This window comes from Dasypus novemcinctus, chromosome 13, assembly GCF_030445035.2.
Source record: "Dasypus novemcinctus isolate mDasNov1 chromosome 13, mDasNov1.1.hap2, whole genome shotgun sequence".
Classification (NCBI taxonomy): domain Eukaryota; kingdom Metazoa; phylum Chordata; class Mammalia; order Cingulata; family Dasypodidae; genus Dasypus; species Dasypus novemcinctus.
Genome location: NC_080685.1, coordinates 12,696,804 through 12,719,403, shown reverse-complemented (window position 1 = coordinate 12,719,403; position 22,600 = coordinate 12,696,804). Strand labels below are relative to the sequence as shown.

Sequence of the window (22,600 nt, the reverse complement as noted above, 5' to 3'; positions counted from 1 at the left end):
TACTTTTTTGCATTTTAGTGCAGAATTGCATGGCCATGGATCAGACGGGAGCAAGGCTAACTGTGGGGCTCAGCAGCCTGGGATCACATGCTACAGTTGGCCTCTTGGTACATTACTTAAGCCTCCCTAGACTTCTCTTCCTCTGTCTATGGAAATAGAAGACTGGGCCAGATGGTCTCTGTAGCTCTAAACATCTGACATGGACAGTCCCAGTTCCAATGATTGTTAATCCTTGCAGGTTATCTAATTGGTGGCGATGTACTCAGGTTGCTGCATGGACACATGGACGAGTGCCTCACGGTCCCTTCAGGAGAACATGGGGAAGAGCAGCGGAGGTGGGTGCTCCAGCCCTGTGTGGAGGCTTGCACTCTTTCCCTTGGCATTTTAATTAAGGCTATGTCTGTTTAGGCCTTTAGTATAGTACAAAGTAAGCCGCTCACAGTCACCATCCACTGAAGTGATGTATTCGCTGTCCTCCTTAAAAGTTTTTTCTCACATTATGTTTTTGTTAGTACAAAGGGAAGATCTGAACATTTTCACATGGTAAAAACATATTAAAAAGCTTGAAACCAAATAAACTGGGAGAAGTGAACACCTTAAATGAAAACTTCATTAAATATTCACTAGTTTTGATTAATTCTCACTCTAGAATGTTTATTCTCAAACTCAGTTTCAAAATGAGAGTTCTCAACTGACCCTAAATTTCAAGACCTTTTTCTAATACTTCCATTTATTTATGTAGATTATATAATTGACTAATTCCCCGAATACATTATTTGATATCATACCCCTCCCACATTAATACTATTTGGCATTGGGCCAAGATGAAAATAGTCTGGATACACTGGGAAAATTACACAACTAATATAAAGCCATATAAATATTTAGGATGATTTGATTGTTGGTACTTTGCGTCACAAATTCATTGATGAATATAGTAAGTTGAATATATAAAAGAAAAGACAGTGGTCTGGATAGTTTTTTACATGTCTTTGAATTTTTACGTGGATATTTCTCATATTTCTCTGTATTAACATGTACACTTAAGTAACTGCAATAAATATTTCATGTTTATTAATATATAATAAAGTTACTGGGAAAATTTAGGAAGTTATTAATTAGTTAACTAGCTGTGTACTCGGGAAAATCACTTGAGACTCTGTCACTTGTCTGACCTCCATCACCAGGCAGGTTTGGTTTATGGTAAAGAGTGTCAGAGCCTGGAAAAATTCCCTAAGCTAAAAATGGTATGAGTAGAGTGAGTGTATGTATAAAGGTGAGGGGGATTTCAAAGAACAGTTGGTTCGGGGGAGTAATTCTAAACAGAAAGATGAAAATAAGTCCCACAGGGATGGCAGCATATTCTGGGAAAAGCAAGTGTTCTAGAATGTATCAATGAGGTACCTCCAGAGAAACAAAACCAATATACAAATATATATATTAAAAGATTTATTTTAAGGAATTGGCTCACATGATTATGAAGACTGGCACATTTGAAATTTGTAGGGCAGGCCAACAGGCTGGAAACTCAAACAGAAATTGATACTGTAGCCTTGAGGCAGAGTTTCTTCTTAATCTGGGTGTTTTAGTTTGCCAACAGGCTGACAATGCAAAGTACCAGACATGGGTTGGCTTTTATAAAGGGAATTTATTTGGGTTAAAAGCTTAAGGTTCCAAGGTCATGAAATGCCTAAATTGAGGCACCACTGGAGGTGCTTTCTCACCCAGGTCAGCTGCTATTGGTTCTGTTCAGCCACGTAGCAAAGCAAGATGACTCCCAATCTCTGCCTTCCCCTCCAGAATCTGCCATCTCCTGGAGCTCAGCTGTGGGCAGCCAGGCATAGGGCATGTCTCTTTCTGGTCCTCCTCTATCAGTCTCAAACTGCTCAGCTTCCTTCCTGAGTTTAGCTGCAAGCTATCAGGCATATGGCTCATCTCTTTCTGGGCCTCAACAATTTGAGCCTCTTCGGGGGCTTCTCTTCTCGCAAAGGGCCCACACACCCACAGGAATGGATTAGTTCAAAAACCTAATCTTTCTCTTTTTGGGATTCATCATATTCAAAATGTCAAACTGGGTGACCTTAGTTTTTGCTCTTGAGACCCTCAGTTGCTTAGATGAGACCCACCCACTTCATTGAGGGTGTTCCCCTTTACTCTAAGTCAACTGGTTGTAGCTGTTAAAAACATCTACAAAACACCTTCACAGAACATCTAGACACTAGTGTTTGACCAAACAACTGGATACAATAGTGTGGCCAGATTGACACAGCATGACTAAGATGGAAAAAAATTAGAAATTAGATAAGACTGAGTAGTTTTGGTCAGCTCCTAAAGGGTCCTTGGTGCCATTCCCTTGAACCTGGTGTTCACACTGAGATCCTTAGGAAGGAGTGTGGGAGGTGGGGTGGGGATGAAATGGTCAGGTCTTTTTTTAATAAGGATTCAGATTGTTATGAGAAGGTTAGATTAGAGGTGGGGAGGATCTGAGTCAGGGAAGACAATTGGGACAAGGCTGTTCAGTAGTTCCCCTGAAAGCTGATGAGCACCTTACCTGAATATTGGTCAGTTAAGAATGGAGAGGACCACAGAATCAAGAGACATTTTCTGCAAAAAATTGATTGAGTTAAGGGTGGACTAGATGGAGAGTGTGAGAGAAGGTGGTATCAAATTAAGGAGAACATGGATGGTGCTAGGATTGCAGGAGATTCTGCATATCTGATACAAAAGGCTGAGTTAAATTTTGGGCACAGGTGGGACAGAGTTTATGGAACATCAAGAAGGAAATTGGGATTTCTGAGTCCTACATTTAGAAGACGCTTCAGTGATATGTAAATCGTAAGTATATAGAACATAGTTGAAAGAATGAGAGTACATACATTTACTCAGATGGGGAGGGAGAAGCTACCATGGGGATGTGTGACTCAGTTTGGGCATAGATTTAGAAGGGTTGTGGTGCAGTGGAGTAGACCAACCAGAGAGGAGGGCTAAGAGTGAAATTCTACAGAACACTGATGTTTAAGACATGGACAGAGGAAGAAGTGTCAGCAAAACAGCCAGAATGATAGTTAAGTTGAGAAATGATAGTGGAAGGAAATACATCATGGAACCGAAGGAGATTTGGGATGTAGATGGGTTGCTAAATGCAGTGATACATTCATATAGAGAAAGGAGTAAAAAGAGGCCATGAGAAAACTAGAACATGTAGACAAGATGGACAAATTCCTAGAAACACATGGACCACCTACACTGACCCTAGAAGAAATAGAAGACCTTCAATAAACCAATCACTATGAAGAGATTGACACAGTCATCAAAAACATCCCAAAGATGAAAAGTCCAGGACCAGATGGCTTCACAGATGAATTCTATGAGTCATTCAAAGATGAACTAATACCGATCTTGCTCAAGGTTTTCCAAAAAAGTTACCAGGAGAGAATGCTACGAAACTCATTCTATGAAGCCAACATCACCCTAATACCAAAACCAGATAAAGATAGTGGGAAAAAGAAAATTACAGACCAATATCTGTAAAAAGAGGCCGTGTTGGGTCCCTGATTTCTTAAATGAAACTTTTAGATTGAATGATTTAGAGCTCTTCTAGCTCTTTCTGCAGACATTGTAGAGATTTGTGGTTAAGGGAAGGAGGTATAGTTCTAGATAGACCTGGGTTTGGACCTTCACTCTGCCACATGAGTTTTGTGACTTATACAAATGACTTAATCTCTTTAAACATCAGTTTTCCTATCTATAAAATGCAGCTTAAATTTTAGCTCTGACTTCCTGGGGTTGTGGTAAAGATTAGGTAAGAAAATGCATGTAAAGTAACTGACACATATTAAGAGATTAACAAACATTTTATTACCAGTAGTAGTAGTAGTAGTATTTAGACTGAAGAGGCAGCATTTATCCAGATATAGTGGAAAAGTTTGGGAGACTTTCTGCAGGAGGAAGAAATTATGGTGGCATGTAGACCGCAGGGAGAGCGACAAGACTGTATCAAAGAAAATACTTTAGAAGTGAATGTAAGATTAGCATGTGATGGAGAAAGATTGCTTATTCTTGCTGAGGCTTAGAAGCCCAAAATGGTTGGTTTGTTTTAGTAGTTTGATACTTCATTTTAAAGTAAAACTCTTAAGAGTCTGAGGCTAAGTGATTGATCCCAGATTGCCTTAGCTGCCTGGCAACAACTGCAGTTTTCCACGTCTCCTGGGCATTAGCGATCCAGGATGTTAAATAGGTGTTTTAGTGAACATGGCACTTGGTAACAGAGTGGAGATTCTGGTAATTCTTTAGCTGGATGATTATTACTGCAGAAAAAACTATAGGACGTTTCAAAAGTGTTTTAATATTGTCCTGAACCCATCCTCACATTGTTTACATGTCAAAGCTTTCTCCCCTTTATGGGATTAATTGCATCCGCCGAAAAGATATGTCAAGGTCCTCACCCCAAGAACCTTAGAATGTGATCTTATTTGGAAGTCGGGCCATTGCAGACAGAAGTAGTTACACTCAAGTGAGGTCATACTGGTAGAGCGGGGCCCTTAATCCAGTTTAATTGTTTGTCCTTAAAGGGAAAAGAAACCCAGCCAGATGCAGAGGGGAGAGTGCATCTAGAGACAGGAAGAGATTGTAGGGATACATTTGCTAGTCAAGGAGCACCCAGGATGGCTGGTCAACCAGCAGCAGCTGAAGAGCAAGGGGGAGGGGGTTCTTCCCTACAGGTTTCAGAGGAAACTCAGCCCTGCTGACACCTTGACTTCAAACTTGTAGTCTCCACAACTCTTAGATAAGAAATTTCTCTTGTTGTAAGCTACCTGGTTTGTGATATTTTGTTACAGAAGCCCTAGGGACCTAATGCATCCCGCAAAGTTATTATTCTTGATTTAATATTGGTAGTTTCTATATCAGTTTAATCTCAGTACATATTCAGATCTCTCTATCAGGGCTTTTTATAAATAGTGATGGCAGTAAAGAACAAATCTCTTTGCATCCCTTTGCACAGCATGTTTATGCTGGTGAAATTAGATTAAAATGGATGTCAGATCATGACTTGAGGGAGAAAATGAGTCAGAAATTGGCAGCATAGAGTGCAAGGGATGTTCTTAAAGATGAGTTATATTTGTCTTGATTACATAGTAAGGTTGAGCAATTATTTGCATATAATGACAAAAATAATTTCTTAAAGTTTAAGTGCAAAGAGCACTTTATTATTTCAAATCTGGTTACTATCATTGTACAGACAATTTTTAATCTGCCCTTGCCCTAGCCCTAAGTTACTGCCAGTGCTTCAGGGAACCGTGAGAAGCAAAGCACAGCTCAGCTTGGAGGCAGCATTTCTTTAATTGATATGAATCCGTATTTGGGCAGAAATACATAAGGACAACCGAAGTCAGTGTATATTTGATTATTTTTTTTAAAAGCAGTGAAAATAATTTGATTTTTGGAAGATGATCTAAAAGCTGGAAAAGTTGCAGGGAAATAGGTGTAATTTTCTTTTGCCTTTTAGCTCTTTGCTATAATTATGATCTGGCTGTACTTATTGATTTTATCCTATCCTTAGAGTTAAATAACTAAAGTCAAATTAGGTTATAAGAAGCAGTGGAAATGATGAAGATGATGACCAAAAGTTATATGTACTTCAGAGTAATTTGGGAACATTTTGGTCATAAATGCTATGTTGCTAAAGGGTTTTGTCAATCTATCCATTTCTAGTTCCATTAACAGTTATTGAATATGCATAATTATTCTGGTAGCTACTGAAAATACATAAGGAGGGTTATTAAAACTCTTAGAGTAAAAGCCTGCAGTACTGCTCCATTCAGTTATGTAGAACTGAATTGGAGAATAAGTACTATCAAAGTTAAACTAAATGTGTTTTTCCCATGCTTTTACCTCTATTGCCTTTATCTTTTTATTTTTATTTTTTAAAAGATTTTATTTTATTTATTTCTCTCCCCTTCCCCCCACCCCAGTTGTCTGTTCTCTTTGTCCATTTGCTGCATTTGTTGCATGTTCTTTCTTTGTCCGCTTCTGTTGTTGTCAGCGGCACGGGAATCTGTGTCTCTTTTTGTTGCGTCATTTTGTTGTGTCAGCTCTCCGTGTGTGTGGCGCCATTCCTGGGCAGGCTGTACTTTTTTTCGTGCCGGGTGGCTCTCCTTACAGGGCGCACTCCTTGCGCATGGGGCTCCCCTACACGGGGTACACCCCTGCGTGGCACGGCACTCCTTGTGTGCATCAGCACTGTGTGTGGGCCAGCTCCACCCGGGTCAAGGAGGCCCAGGTCAACCGCGGACCTTCCATGTGGTAGACGGACGCCCTAACCACTGGGACAAGTCCACTTCCCCGTCTATTGCCTTTATTGAATGAATTCTGAGATGCTTGTGAAATATAGCATTACTATTTTTTTTTAATTTTCTGAGATTTTCTCTAAAACTGGTAGACAATTTATCTAAAGTACAATAAAAGTAGCACAAATACAAGCTCTAGAAATTGTGAAAGGGAGAGATGCATACAGTAATACCTGGAGTCTCATAATTTCTTAGATTCCTTACTCAGACACTTCAAATAGTGAAATGAAATAATTTAAGGATGAACAGGTCATAGTACTTGGTAGGGAATTTGTCAGATGTTTTAATTATTGCTTTAAAAATAAACTTTCAGGGGAGTGGATGTGGCTCAGTGAGTGGCTGAGTGCCTTCTTCCCATGTATGAGGTCTTGGGTTCAATCCCCAGTACTTCCTAAAAAAATAAATAAATAAATTTCTTTCTGGAGGCTTGAATTTTCATTATCACAATTTATTCAAGAATGAAATGTTTTATGTGGAGAGTATTTTCTCTTCTAGATTTTGCTTCTGGATTGTATTTTACTGTTTTCTTCCTTAACTTTATCTTGAATATACTAAAATATCAACAAAGGCAATTCCTTTATTTGAACACGTCCTTACTTAGGGATTAAATATGCACTATCTGAATCAAGTGTACCATACTTTAAGCTAAATATTTTAAAATGAATAAATTAGTTTTTGACAAGTTGGCCGTTAACCAATGGTAGTTGGTAAGAAGAATGTGTAACAAAAGGAGATTAAAAAAAGAGCAAATAGGCGGCAGACTTGGCCCAGTGGTTAGGGCGTCCGTCTGCCACATGGGAGGTCCGCGGTTCAAACCCCGGGCCTCCTTGACCCATGTGGAGCTGGCCCACGCGCAGTGCTGATGCATGCAAGGAGTGCCAGTGCCACGCAGGGGTATCCTCCACGTAGGGGAGCCCCACGTGCAAGGAGTGCGCCCCATAAGGAGAGCCACCCAGCGCGAAAGAAAGTGCAGCCTGCCCAGGAATGGCGCCGCACACACGGAGAGCTGACACAAGATGACGCGACAAAAAGAAACTCAGATTCCCATGCCTCTGCCAACAACAGAAGTGGACAAAGAAGACTCAGCAAATAGACACAGAGAACGGACAACCAGGGTGGGGGGGTGAAGGGGAGAGAAATAAAGAAATCTTAAAAAAAAAAAAGAGCAAATAAACAAGAAGTTGATCCATTTTTAAGGAAGATAGGTATGATGTGAAAGCACCAGGCTCTGTTCAATATAAGAATATGGGAAAAGACTAGTTATAAGGACTCAGGGAACCAAAATAGCATCTGATGGCCTTAAGATCATGCTTTCGAATTGAGCCTTACTCATCTGCAGGATATTCAGGGTGCATTTATGAAATTCAAGCTAAATACTGAGGATGTTCAACGGCTGCTTGACTCACTTCCTTACCCGTGACAGAATATGCTCCATGGTTAAAGGTGGACCATGACTGAGCTCATCATGTTGATGCTGTGACTCCACGGGTATCTTGATGGTTATAAAGCTTTGTTCTGTGTGAGTTTTCCTAAGGAACACAACAATCAGAACAGAAAGCCCTCCTACCCTCATCACTAACAAGCCCACCACATCCAGAGGAGGATAATGGAGACCATGACCCCAGAAGGGTAGACAACAGTTGCTTCCAAACGCCATTGGGAAAGACCTAGAAAAGGCTTGCCCATCTGTTTATACCCTCCATGATATGTTCATTTAAAAAGTAATAAGGCCGAGGAAGCCCAAGTTTGAACTGGGGAAACTTGTGGAGCTTCATGGTAAAGGTAGTGATTCTGGAAATCTGAGGGTGAGACAGGCACTTGAGATGAAGAAATTGATGGATATGAGACTTCAGTTCAAATATCTATTTAAAATTCAGACCTTTAATGGTGACCAAAAAGTGTCTTACTAGTGGGGAAAAAAGAGAGCAAATTAGGAGGAAATTATTAAGGAATTATTATTTGGGATCTTTGATTTGAAACTAGTATTAGGGGAATATTGCTTAAGAAGCATTGCCTGTATATTAAAACAGATTTTGCTGCATAGCTCAAAAACAGTGTGTCTTAGTAAAAAAGTATAGAGAGTTATTATCAGTTCTAGATGCTGTGGTTATGGTAGGGAACAAAAAGAAACAATGTCTCTTCTCGAGTTTACATTCTAGTGGGGGTAGGTGAGAAAGAAAATAATGCCATAAACATGTCAATTTATAAATGCAAACATGTATGTGCACACACATACCACACATGGATATATAAAATATGTGGTGATAATAGCTATGTAGAAAAATAAAGCAGGAAAGAGGATGGAGAGTGTTCAGTTTGTGTGTAGGAGAGAGCATCTTACCCTTGGTATATACTTGCTGTGTCTTGTTACTTTCAAATGCAGGACAATTAAGTCAATTTCTGAAAATATCTGGAAATAAATGTAGCATTAGCTTTCCAGAATGTGACTCAGCAGGCAGAAACCATGCCATATGCATGACAATATTTTTGCTTCCAGTGCCCCTTTTAATATTGCAATGATTTAATGAGCTTTGGTTGTAAATAATTGATAGTCTGAGATGGGTTAGATAAACTGAATGCACTGTTTCTTGGTCTTGCATAGAAAGAGATGCATGGTTTGGGTTCATGAACACAATTGGATGGCTGATATTCTTGATGATTTGTATGCCCTTTGTCACATGAGAGGGAAATTTGAAAGCTGCTCTATTACATTTGAAATGATCAAAGATAACATATAAGGGCTTTCCTTCCTTCTCTTCTCCTTAATTTCTTGTGTGCACATTTTTCACCCATCGAAACAGTTTTGATGGAAGAGGCAGTACATAAAGGAGAGCTATTTTCTCTTCCTTGTCCCTTCTCCCTTGGGAGAGATTCTCTAATCCCCCAATTTAACTCCCCGCTGATTGTAGAAAGCACAATAGCCAAACTTCAGCCTGCCGTCCTCTAGCAGCCTGACTTGGTTTAGAGCCACGGTCTCCAGGGATGACTAGCTAAAAATGGACAATTTTTAAAAGTAAAGATTTTCATGGCAAAGGATAAAAATACTTATAGGGATTTGAGCCATTTCATTTTAGTAAAAATAAACTGTTGGTGATGTTTGCATTTAGGAAAGGTGAATTGAAAAAGAGACAATAGATTAAAAGTCAACATTAAGGAAAAGGAATCTCTTGATTATTTTTTCAATTAATATTTAAGGCCATTTCTATTTGTCTACATTTGAATTATTAACTTAATCTAGATGTAATCAGTGTATTTCAGGAGGAAAAAAGAGAAAAGCTTCCTTTTCTTTTTAATTTCTAAATGACTGTGATTGTGTTATATCCTGGGTGGGATGAAAAGTAAAAGTAACAATGTCTCTTTTGCAATTTTTCTGCTGTAGCCACATTTCCATGATTCTTTTGGTTTGCAGTGTAAGGATATTATTGTTTTTCACCCATGCTGTTTCATTTGTATGTTATACAGATGTGTCATCTCAAAACATGCTTATTTTTCTTTGTGTGGCTACTTAAATAGAACTATTATATAGGAAACTGAGCCCCTGAATAATTTGTAATGTTTCTTTAAATGCTTTTTGGGCATATACTTCTTGAGGTCTCTATTACTGTGAAGAGATTCTTGACAGCTTGTACCTGCTTATAACTCGGCTTGCTCAGCCAAGCACTCACGTGGGCACTTACATGGAATACTGTTGTAAAAGTAAAAACTCGACAGGGAAAAATGTGTAAACTGAAATACTTAAAATTTCTCTCTGAAATAACCTTTTAAGCCTGTGTCTACTTTTTAATCACTTCAGGTCAGTTCCTTTAAGTTTTGTTGAGAGACTTCTTCATCCCAGGATATTCCATGTGAGCTGGATATAAAAGATGAATGAGACCTAATGCCTGTCCTTAAGAATCTTGGAGTCTCTTAAGACCCAGGCACTATATGCAGGAAGAAGTGAATTTTCATCTTGTAGGAGTCATTCAGAATCTTTTTTAAAAATGGGTTGTCGAAAGCATAGCTTACTACTATTCTACCATTGGAATTTACCATTGACTTCATTTACCATTGGAGGGGAATCGGGCAAAGCAGGAAACTTTGTTCAGCCTTGATTTTGAGATGATTCTTCAGTCAGCCTTGAATAGTTTCTGAAACAAGTCTTGCTTTCCACTTGTACCTTTTTTTGAACCTGCCAACTCTAAAGGGAGATTGTGTATCAGTCATTTTTTTATGACACTAATTGTTTTTCAGAGGTTTGGTAAATGAATTTGTAAAATTTAGTGTCTGTGACTACACTAACACAGGGGTCATGTTAGTGGTAGCCCTGTCTTTAACTTCCTCACACATGTGGCCCTCTTCCCATACCAACATTTCCTGACTTTATTGGTGTACATCTTTATCTCTTCTATAAAGTTTTGGCCAGGGTTTTGACACTCATTCATGGATCTATTTTACGTAGTGAGCTGTAGACAGGAATCTGCATATAAGTGTTTTGTTACTTTGTATCTGTGAAAGGAATAAATGGAGGAAAAACTTATGCATTTTACTATGTTGTTTACGGAGAACAGCCAGCCCCCTGCATTTGAGAATCATGCTGGGCTGACTTGGAAGAGTTTGAGGTCTCTCATGTGTGTTATTTTGGCAACTCCTGTAGAACTGTTAGAAAACTAACAGTTTTCTACATGGGACGTACTGTTATTTCAAGTGACTCCACAGTTGCACTCCTGGACCTATAGCAAAAATCTGAGCCTTGAAGACTGATTTTTATTTTACTTCGGAGGTTGTGGAGCTCCTGCATTGTGTAGATTCCTCCTAAAATGTACACATATTCAGGTAAAATGTTGCAGATGGAATGATGTGGTGGCCGTTACCTTTTGTTTCCCATATTCTCTCCTTTTCCTCCTCTGAGCCCTTGTTTAAGGGCTCCTTGTTTAAGGGAAGGTTTGAGACTTGGCAAATAGCAGGAGTTTCCTGCAAGTGCTTTCCTTCCTGACTTCAGTCCCTCAAGACTACATCTAGTGAGGTTGTGAGGTTTAATACCTTGGCCAGAAAGGAAAGAGGGATTGCCTCTGACAGAAAAGGAAGAGAGAAGCAGGAATTTTCCCCAGACATAAAAGATATTTACACAGAACAATTGGATATCCATAGGCAAAAAATTTTAAACTTTACTTCTTACTCAAAAATTAATTCAGATTGGATCACAGACTTAAAGGTTAAACTCGAAACTATAAACCTTTAAAGGAAAAAAAAAATAGAAAATTTTAGGAGTCTGAGGCACTCGGCCAAGAGTTCTTAGACTTTGACACCAAAAGCCTGGATCCATAAAAGGGAAAAAAATGATATATTGGACCCCATCAGTCTCACAAACTTTTGCTCTATAAATGCTACGTGAAAAGCTTACAAACACAAGCCCCAGACTGGGAGAAATATTTGCAAATCATATATTTGACAAAGGACTACTATCCAAAATATATTAAGAATTCTCAAACTTCAGCAGTAAAAACAACATTCCAATGGTCAAAAGCCATCAATAGACATTTCAGTGGCAAGGATATCCTGGAGGCAAATGAAAAGACATTTTACATCATTAGCTCTTAGGGAAATGCAAATGAAGACCACAGTGAGATATATCTGCCCAGTTACCAGAGGGCTAAAACCAAATATAGTAATAGCACCAATGCCAGCAAGGTACAAAGAAACAGGATCACTCATATATTGCTTGTGAGTTGTACAGCCACTCTGGAAAACAGTTTGGCAGTTTCTTCAAAAACTAAACATGCAGCCACCTTACAGCCCAGCAGTTGCACTCCTGGACATTTATCCCAGGGAATTGAAAACTTAGGTTTACATAAAAACCTGTGGATGACTGTTCAGTGTAAAGAAACCTTATTTCTATAAAAACTGGAATCAGCCCAGATGTCTTTCACTGAGTAAATGGTTAAACACACACTGATGTATCCCTTGCCTGAATATTACTCAGCAATAAAAAGAAATGAACTATTGATAAACCCAAAAACATGAATGAATCTCCATGGAATTGTGCTGAGCAGAAAACGTCCACCTCAAAGGCTATATGGTATGTGATTCCATTTTTAAATTTTTTTCTGTTTTTTAAATTCCATTTATATAACATTTTTGAAATAACATTTTGGGATTGAAGGACAGGTTAGTAGTTGGAATGGGATAGAAAAGAGGGGTGGGAGGAAAGGGTGCAGCCACAAAGGGCAACACGAGGGATCCTTGTGACATAGAAGTTGTTCAGTGTCTTTACTGTGATGCTGGATACATGAACCTGTGCAGGTGAAGAAAATTGTATAGAACTTAATTCACACATGCACAAATGAGTACAAGTACAATGGGAAGTCTAATAAGTGGGCAGATCATATCAATGTCAACATCTTGTTTACAAAATTATGCTACAGCTTTGCAAAATATTACCATTATGGGGAACTGGGCAAAGTATATTATATTATTTCTTAAAACTGCATGTGAACCTTGTTTTATATAAATTTTTTAAAAAGGCATTCACAAAGACTGGCAAGGGAACAGTTTTCCGGGTTCCACTTTCAGGCGTGACCAGCTTTCTGCTGCCTGGTGGCTTTTGCTTTCCATGCCATCCTTCTAAGGTGGTGGCAAGAACTCAGATGCAAATAGCTATGGAGTTGTTTTTTTTTTTTTTTTTTTTTTTTAATTTAAGCTAAGTGTCCCGTGCTTCTTCAGTGATTTAAAAACAGTAGCCCTCAGACTGGAAGGGACCATGTAGTTAGAGACACTGTGTATAGGAGATTTAACAATTGGTTTGGTCTAACCCAATATCTGGGATTGCTGTACTACTCTAGATTATACCAAGAATGATTAAGGCTTGAATTCCCTCTTAATTTAATGGCATGGGGGCTTGGAGTTGAAAGTAATTATATTTTAAAGACAATTTTAAAATTAGATATTGATAACAATAGTAGATATTATTTCAAACCAGTCCTACTGCTGTGATAAACTAAAGATGCTGGACACCCCCCTCCCTTTAACACATAAACACACACACACACAAAGCTGTTTTTGAAGATAAGAGAGAGTAAGCAAGGCAGCGAAGATGTGTGGGGCCAAGGTTCCCAAAAAGAAAACCCAGAGAAGTAAGGTTAGCATTTGTAATAGCTTTTTTCTCCAGGGGATTATAATGAATGAGGGACTGAAAGAAGGGCAGAACTATTGGAAGAGTCACGTGGTTGAAGTAGATCAAAAAATTCTAAGGAGCAAGTATAGCTCAAGTGGTTGATGGCCTGCTTCCTATGTATGAGGTCCTGGGTTCAATCCCTGGTGCCTCCTAAAAACAAATAAATAAATTCTTACCTTTTTCTTCCTGTTCATCCGATGCCCCAGTCCATCCAGAGCTTTGAACATGGCTTGCTATTTCAAGATCCCATGACCTTTGTCACTCATTCTGTCATGCTGTCTGAAATATCTAAAGATATTCATGAGGGAACCCAAAACTTACCTTTTATGAACTCTTTCTGGAATTTTTCTGGAATTTTTCTTGATAATTATTCTTTTATCTTTCTCCTTCTCTCCTCTCTTTTTCTCTCATTTGCTTTCTCCTCCTTCCCTCTGTCTCCCCCTGCCTCTGTCCCACTCTTCCTCCTCTACACCCATGCATCCATATATCCATCCATCCATGCATCCATCCATCCATCCATCCAAACGTTTATAGTTTCTCACATTACCATGCAGACTGTTTTTTGGTTTTTATATCTTACAACATTAAACTGCACATTCTTGGGTGTAGGAATTTTGGTGTCTTCATTTGTCTTCTTAAACTCTGTAACCAAGTGCCTTGAATATGAAGATAAGTAATGTGTTTTTTTAAAAGATAATTATAATTATACTTCTAATTTACTTTTTTGAAGAACTGGGGACTGGGGATTTAACCCAGGGCCTTGTATGTGGGAAACTGACACTCAACCATTGAGCCACATCAGCTTTCCTGAATTGTTTTTGTTTGTTTCATTTGTTTTTGTTTTTTTCAGAAGGCACTGGGAACTGAACCTGGGACTTCCCACGTGGGGATGCGGGAGCTTAACCACTTGAGCAGTAACTGCTCCCTACTTTTTGCTTATATATTAAAAAACATAAGGACAGTAGAACTTAATATTTTTTACTTTTACAATGTTTACACATAAAAATTTCTAACTCTTTGCCCTTCCTTTTTATAGAGAAGCCCCAAAGTTTATTTGAGATAACTTGGTCTAATTGTGTGTCAATCTGGAAAGAGAGAAAAGCATAAAAATGTCTTTGCAAATTTTACAACCATACTGTTCTTTTTCCTCCTAATGTTTTAGTATTTGTTGAGCTTAGGGTTGCTAAGTAATGGGATTTTAAATAATCACACTTATGTATACAAAAGGAGAGAAACTTATCATTTTTGCTGTCATACTGGTCTTCAAGTAGTACATTCCTTTTGAAATAAAAACTAGCAGTAATTCCCATACATATCCATTAAGACATTTATAATCTACTTTGTTAAGATCATTAAATAACCACTGATTTATTGGAGAACTCAATCTCATGCATTCCGTGGACATTAAGTTTGAAAAAATGCTGGTGATTTCTCAAATTATCTTCTTGCCCAGCATTGCAGTAAAGCAAAATTTGAAAACACCAAATTATGTCATATGGAGACCATAAATCTCAGCATGTTTTTTTCATATCTGACTGCGTCATCGTCTTTTTGGTGTGTTGCTTCACCGTCCAGGGGCGTGTGCTTCTCAGCACCGTGCAGGTCTGGGACGCCTTTTTTCTTTTTTTACCAGGAGGTCCCAGGGTTTGAACCTGGGTCTTCTGTATGATAAACAGGAGCTCAGTTGCTTGAGCCACAGCCACTTCCTCTGCATGATTTTTTAAACATTCAAATTCTTATTGGTAAAGTAAAATTAGCTGATAATACTGTGCATATAGCTAACAAGTTAATTGTGATCATTCTCCCAATTTTTAGAACTGTGATCTTAAATGAAGGTTATTTTTTTAATCTTTAATTATAATTTTTAAGATAATCTTTAGTATACAATTCAGACATTTAAGGTATAGTTTTCTATTTATAAGCCTGGATCGTTTTCCGAAGATAAACTTCTAAATAAATAATGGTTCCTCTATAATAGTGACACATTTCTTCAAATTGAAGGAATTTTTATTTTTCTGCTGCTGTACATACTTAATACAAAAGGAAAAAAAAGTTTATGCTTTTCATAGCTTTTCATTGATCAGACTCTCTTGAGCACCTTAAGTGAGTTTCATGTTTGTTAGATTTTTAAGCTTTTGTTCTTGGAAGTCATACTTAGTTTATGAAGGGAAGTTTGCTGATGTTCCGACAAGCAGTGACTGGAGAGAATAAAATGGTTTGTGTTGTAAATTTTTGCCATAAAATTGGACTTTGATATAAAAAAACAAAATTTAAAAATTGGTAAGACTTTCCCCCCTCTCCTGCATTCCACATAAACCTGTGAAAACTGAATGTAGATTGGCAAGGGAACTTTCTGAAGTTGACAAAATACTCTTCTTCTCTATCTTTAACTTGTGTAATTAATTCATTATCAAAGCTAGATGTGACTGATTATGTTGTGTTTTATTGTTTCCTATTTTGCTCTTCAACATTTCTTGTGCACTCTGGCCTCTTGTCTTGACAAAAATGAAACCAAAATGTGTACACGTTCAGAAAGTGGAATTTGGCTTGCTCTTCCCATAGCTCTGCTGCTTTAAATCACATGATAAATGCAAAAAAGAAAAAAAGAAAATTCACTTGGAAAAAAGTGTCTTTGGTACTATGGTAGTCATCTGCTATATAAGCTATTCAGTGTTAAAATAATTAACTTCTATACAGGCTTCTTTATGATTAGAAAACAAAAGTATTTTTTTAAAATGCCCATTTTTGTTTGTTTTTGTGGTATAGGTGTAAGACATTTATTTCCATTGTTTATACCTCAGTGACCAATTGAAATTTTTTTGACATGAGCCGAGTACTGAATTTATCTGTATTTCCTGGGGAAGAGGAGTACTCACAGTGCAGATATTAGTAACAGATTAAAAAATGGGATTCAAGATAAGTAAGTTAAATATCTGAAAGCTGGCTTTTCTGTCAACTAATTATGACATTTTCAGATCCTGGAATTCATCTACATAATTCTCTTTGAGATTAAAATGATCAAGAATGTGAGCAGGACTTTTTAGAACCAGAGCTGGCCAGCAAGCAGTGGCCCCTGAATCAAATCTGGCCTACCACTTGTTTTTATAAATCAAGTTTTATTTGATAACTCTGACCATTTGTTTACATATTACCTGTGGCCACTTTTGTATTGCAGCAGCAGAGTTGAGTTTTTGTGGCAGATACCCCATGACCTGCAACGTCTTTAGTATTAACTCTCCGGCCCTTTACAGCAGAAATTTGTCATTCATTTGCGGTATCACCCTTGCATGGTGGTAGTGAAAGTCTGGAATGGACTGCCAGCCTCAACAGTCCTGAAGACACTTGGCAAGGCTGTACTGAGAGCCAAAGAAGTAGATTTTTGGAAGAGAGAGATGATGGTCATGAAAAAAAGTATCTTTTTAATTTGTCTAATGTATGCATTATTTTTGCAACTTGACTTTACTATCAAAGTATATTACAGCTGATACCAAAAGTCCACATTGATTTGTACATGAATTCTAAGAGTGCAAAATATATTCAGAATTATTTTGTTTGATATCTAGAACTACTAAAAGCAAAGGGGTAATGTAGCTCATGGTGGGAAAGGAACCCTGTGCACCTATTTTTACCCAGGCTATCATACCCTGGAAGGACTCTTATGATTTGAGAACACATTGCAAAGCAGGAGCACTGACCTGTGCTGAGTTAAGAATGAAGACTAAGTGTAGCAGTTTGATATTGTGATGAATTCCAAAAATAGATATTGGATTGCATTTTTGTAAACTGGTCTGTACCTCTGGGCATATTAGATTGTATTGGATACAGAGGTTTCATGTTTACTTGATTAAATTATGATTAAGGCTTTGATTGGGCCACGTCAGTAGGAAGTTGAGTCCCCACCCCCTTGGTGAAAATGACACAGCAGAGCAGAGAATGGAGTGTTAACGCTGGAGCCCCAGGAAGTACATACACAGAGAAGCAGATATATGAGGAAGAGAGAAGCCTTCATTAAACGTGGCAGAGGTCCCAGGAAGAGAGACAAACTGTTTGCCTGATAAATTACAGTTGGTTTTGTGGAGAGAGCACAGCAGCTGCGCCCACAGAGAAATACACCCCTGTAGAGAGATGAGACTTATCCCAGCCTACAGATGATATTGGAAGAAGTTGGGACCATGGAGCCTTAAGAGGAAGAGGAAGCCTAAACGTTTGCAGATGTTGGCAGCCATCTTGCTCTAACACATGGCAATAGACTTTGGTGAAGGAAGTAACTTACACTTTATGTCCTGGTAACTGTAAGCTTCTACCCCAAATAAATTCCCTTTATAAAAGCTAACAGATCTCTGGTATTTTGCATCAGCACTCCTTTAGGTGACTAACATATTAGGTAAGCTTCATTTCCCACATGTTTTCACAAGTGATTTTATAAATTGGACTTAACACTTTGAATATCAAGAAGTACATAATACTATTGATTTGGTAACTCTCAAATTCAAATAAAAATTATTGAATTCTTGGGGTATGGAATGATTGTGCAAATCATCATTGTCATCCTCTTCGGACCTAATGTTTACTGTGTAAAGACTATTCTAGGGCTTAGCATGGGCAATAGCATTTATTCAATAATCATAATAGTCCAAGGAAATCTATCCCCATTTTACATATGAAGAAAATGAGGTACAGAGAAGTAAAGTAACTTGCACAAGATCCTATTAGAAGAGGCATCTTCAGAAGTTTAATAACAAATGTGAAAGTGATTATAAACTTCTTAGTGCCCTGCAAAAAAAAAGTGAGCTAATAACTAGTGTAGCCTAGTGAAGGAGTTTTGGGGTACAACTCACAATGAAAGAAAAGAGTGTACTTGCAAGGTAGATGGTTCTCTTTACATTGTAGAATCTTTGATTCTTGGTGTAAATGTGTTTTATGATTCTTTACTAAAGTCCACTAATTACGTGTCATATAAAATTTTATTATAAATATATGCCATGTGTGAAAGAGGACCGGAGGAAAACACAGAAGCCCTGAGGGCTAAGAGAGGTCCTGGAGTCTGCAACCAGTGGAGCACAGAGGTCCCTGAGGGCCTGGGCTCACAGAGCAGCCCAAGGCTGAAGTGATGAACCCTGTGCAGTGTTTGCCCACAGCTGAGCTCTGGTAGACAGTAGATTCTGAAGAGGAAGGCAGAGACCTCAGCAGAGACTGGTGGCCATCCTGCTTCACTATGTGGCAGGAGCCTGAAAAAGCATTTCTGCTGATGCCTTGATTTGGACATTTTACGGCCTTGGACCTATAAGCTTTTACTTCAAATAAATCCCCTTTGTAAAAGCCAACCCATTTCTCATACTTTTTATCTGCAGTCCTATGGCAAACTAAGACAATATACAATTTTCCATCTTGTTTATTTTACTTAAAAGCACATCACAGGGTCTTAGCGCATCTAGAAGGATTACTACAAGCCTTCAGATGTTGCTTTTTGGGATTCAGAAGAGAATGAGTCCCACATACTCTTTTATCTATAAACCACTTTCACCAACCATTCTCCCACCTTCTGCTGTCCTGATGCCTACCTTCTCAGTCTGGATTTTGGGGAACCTCTCCCCAAAGAGGCATTAGAGAGGAATGCCAGGCATTAAAATTTTTTCAAGAAGTGGCAGCATTTGGAACCGAGAAGCTTTTTCAGTAAGAAGCAGCAGTCCACCTAGTAAGGTGTCTGGGTTACACTCAGAACCTCCAAAGTAAGGGGGAACTTCTAGAGTAGATGGCACTTGGAAGGACCCTCCCCTCTCAAAAAAAGAAGAAAGCTGTATTCATCAATGAGTCAGAATACTGACTAGGTAAAGTTTACTTGTGAAACATAGTTTATTATGAAGTATTCTTTTGTTTTTAAAAGATTTATTTATTTATTTCTCTCCCCTTCCCCCCCACCCCCACCCCAGTTGTCTGTTCTCTGTGTCTGTTTTGCTGCGCGTTCTTCTTTGTCCGCTTCTGTTGTTTGTCAGTGGCGTGGGAATCTGTGTTTCTTTTTGTTGTGTCATCTTGTTGTGTCAGTTCCCCGTGTGTGCAGCACCATTCCTGGGCAGGCTGTACTTTCTTTCACACTGGGTGGCTCTCCTTACAGGGCACACTCCTTGTGCGTGGGGCTCCCCTACGCGGGGACATCCCTGCGTGGCACGGCACTTGTTGCGTGTATCAGCACTGTGCGTGGGCCAGCTCCACATGGGTCAAGGAGGCCCAGGGTTTGAACTGCAGACCTCCCATGTGGTAGATCGACGCCCTAACCACTGGGCCAAGTCCACTTCCCATGAAGTATTCTTTTATTTTCACTATGTTCTAGGTAAGGCATAGGTTTGATTTCCTCTTCTACCTATGAATTATGTAGGAGAGTTTCCTAATTTTCCAAGTTCTTTTTTGGTCTTCTCTTTAGTATTTGTTTCTCATTTTGTTGATTATGATAAATGTGATTTGTAAAAATCTTTACTTTTTAAAAACCTGATGTTTTTCTTTATGACTAAGTACATGGTCATTTTTTTTTAATTAAAAAAATTATTGAGGTATATCACTCATACATAAACATACATAAACAATAAGTGTAGAATAATAGTTGTGAACTTAAAGAACAAACATACATAGCATCATACAGGGTTCTCATACTTCACCCCACCACCAATACCTTGCATTGTTGTGAAACATTTTTAACTAATGATTTAAGAGCATCCTTAAAATATTACTACTAACCAAATTATCTTACATTTGGTGTATTTTCTCCCCAAACTGCCCTATTTTTTAATATCATTTATACATGAACATACATAAACAATAAGTGTAAGAGTTGTGAACTTACAAAGCAAACATGCATAACATCATACAGGAATCCCATACATCAACCCACCACCAACACCTTGCATTGTTGTGAGATATTGATATAAGTTATGAAAGAATATCATCAAAATCTTACTACAAACTATAATCCTTGTTTTACATTAGGTGGCTTTCCCCCCAAACTACCCTATTATTTTTTAAAATATATTTTTATGACAGAAGTTGTAAACTTACAAAACAATCATGCGCATGTACTAACTTTCATACAATACCCTTCCATCAACACATCACACCATGGTAGAACTTTTGTTACAGATTATGAGATAATATCATCAGATTATTACCAGGTACACAGCATACATTTTCCACACATTTCCCATACTCCCCCACTATCAACACAGTGCATCTTTGGCATTGATGCATGAATATTACATTACTACTTTAACCACAGTCCACAGGTCACTCTAGTTGTATTTTTTCCCATGCCTCTCCACATTCCTACCACTCTGTAATAGTGATGTACATCTGCTGTAGCTCACAAAGGACACTCTTACATCTGTGCCATCAACCGCAATTCTCATCTACCTCTTGGTTTTCTGTGTTACTCAGTCCCTAGACTATTTTCTAGCTTTCTTTCAATTGGCATTTACATCCCTACACTACCCCTTTCAGCCACATTCCCATTTATAAACCAGCTGCTACTCACTATGATGTGTTACCATCAACTCTATACATTTCCACTCTTTTACAGTAAAGTTAATTGAAATTTCTACATACATTAAACATCAGCAGTCCATCTCAGTCCTCCTCTATCTCCTTTAAGAGTCTACCACCTATCACCAAGTCTTGAAGATATTTTCCTACATTTTCTTCTAGAAGCTCTATGGTTCTTATTTTTATATTTAGGTTTTTGTTCCATTTTTGTTTAAGGTGTGAGATAGGGGTCTTCTTTCTTCTTTTGTCTATGGTTATCCAGTTCTTCCAGCAGCATTTGTTGAATGGACTGTTCGGCTTGAGCTGGGTGGGTTTGGCAGGCTTGTCAAAAATCTCTTGACCTCTAGATGTGAGAGTTTGTTTCTGAACCAGCAGTTTGGTTTCATTGGTCTGTGTATCTGTCATTATGCCAATACAAGTGGCATACAGTGTTTTTTTTTACCACTGTAGCTAGGTAATATGATAAAGAGTCTGGAAGAGAGAGTTCTCCAACTTTGCTTTTCCTTTTTAAGATATTTCTGGCTATTCAGAACCTCTCACCCTTCCAAACAAATTTGATAATTGTGCTTTCTATTTCTTTAAAAAATGCGAGTGGAATTTTTACCAGGATTTCATGAACCTGTATATCAATTTGAGTAAAATTGACATCTTAATGATGTTTAGTCTACCAATCCGTGAGCATGGAATGTTCTTCCAATTATTTAGGTCTTTTTAAAAATATTTTTTAGGGAAACGGACTTTGGCCCAGTGGTTAGGGCGTCCATCTACCATATGGGAGGTCCGCGGTTCAAACCCCGGGCCTCCTTGACCCGTGTGGAGCTGGCCAGGCACAGCGCTGATGCGCGCAAGGAGTGCCGTGCCACGCAAGGGTGTCCCCCGCGTGGCCCCCACGTGCAAGGAGTGCGCCCGTGAGGAGAGCCGCCCAGCGTGAAAAAGAAAGAGCAGCCTGCCCAGAAATGGCGCCGCCCACACTTCCCGTGCCACTGACGACAACAGAAGCGGACAAAGAAACAAGACGCAGCAAATAGACACCAAGAACAGACAACCAGGGGAGGGGGGGAAATTAAATAAATAAATAAATCTTTTAAAAAAAATAAATAAATAAAAAATAAAAATATTTTTAAACGAGTAGTAGTTTCTTTAATACAAGTGCTTTGCATTGTTGGTTAAGTTTATTCCTAAATATTTGGGTTTTACCTGTCATGTTTTATCTTCACTCTTTTGAGACTTTTAGTTACTTTTGCTGATATAATCTTCATTTTCTGATATAATCTTCAAGCCTCTCTCTCCTGTCTTTTCTTTTCAGGCTGTAGCATACCCTTTAGTATTTCCTGCAAAGCCAGTCTCTTGGTTACAAACTCTCTGTTTCTTTTTATCTGTGAGTATTCTAAACTCTCCCTCATTTTTGAAAGACAGTCTTGTTGGATGTAAGATTCTTGACTGAAAGTTTTTCTCTTGCAGTATCTTAAATATACCATTGTCTTTTTGCCTCTATTGTTTGTGATGAGAAATTGGCATTTAATCTTATTGGATATTCCTTATATGTTATGCATTGCTTTTCTCTTGCTGCTTTCAG

At 38.4% G+C, this 22,600-nt stretch overlaps 1 protein-coding gene across 1 annotated transcript in view; it reads left to right on the top strand.

The window, feature by feature from the left end:
- Window positions 1–22,600, top strand: part of RYR2 (ryanodine receptor 2) — a 735,760-nt gene that overhangs the window by 316,476 nt on the left and 396,684 nt on the right. Inside the window, exon 8 of the mRNA XM_071207362.1 lies at window positions 239–335. Within this exon, the coding sequence (XP_071063463.1) occupies window positions 239–335 (97 nt within the window). The remainder of the gene's footprint in view (window positions 1–238; window positions 336–22,600) is intronic.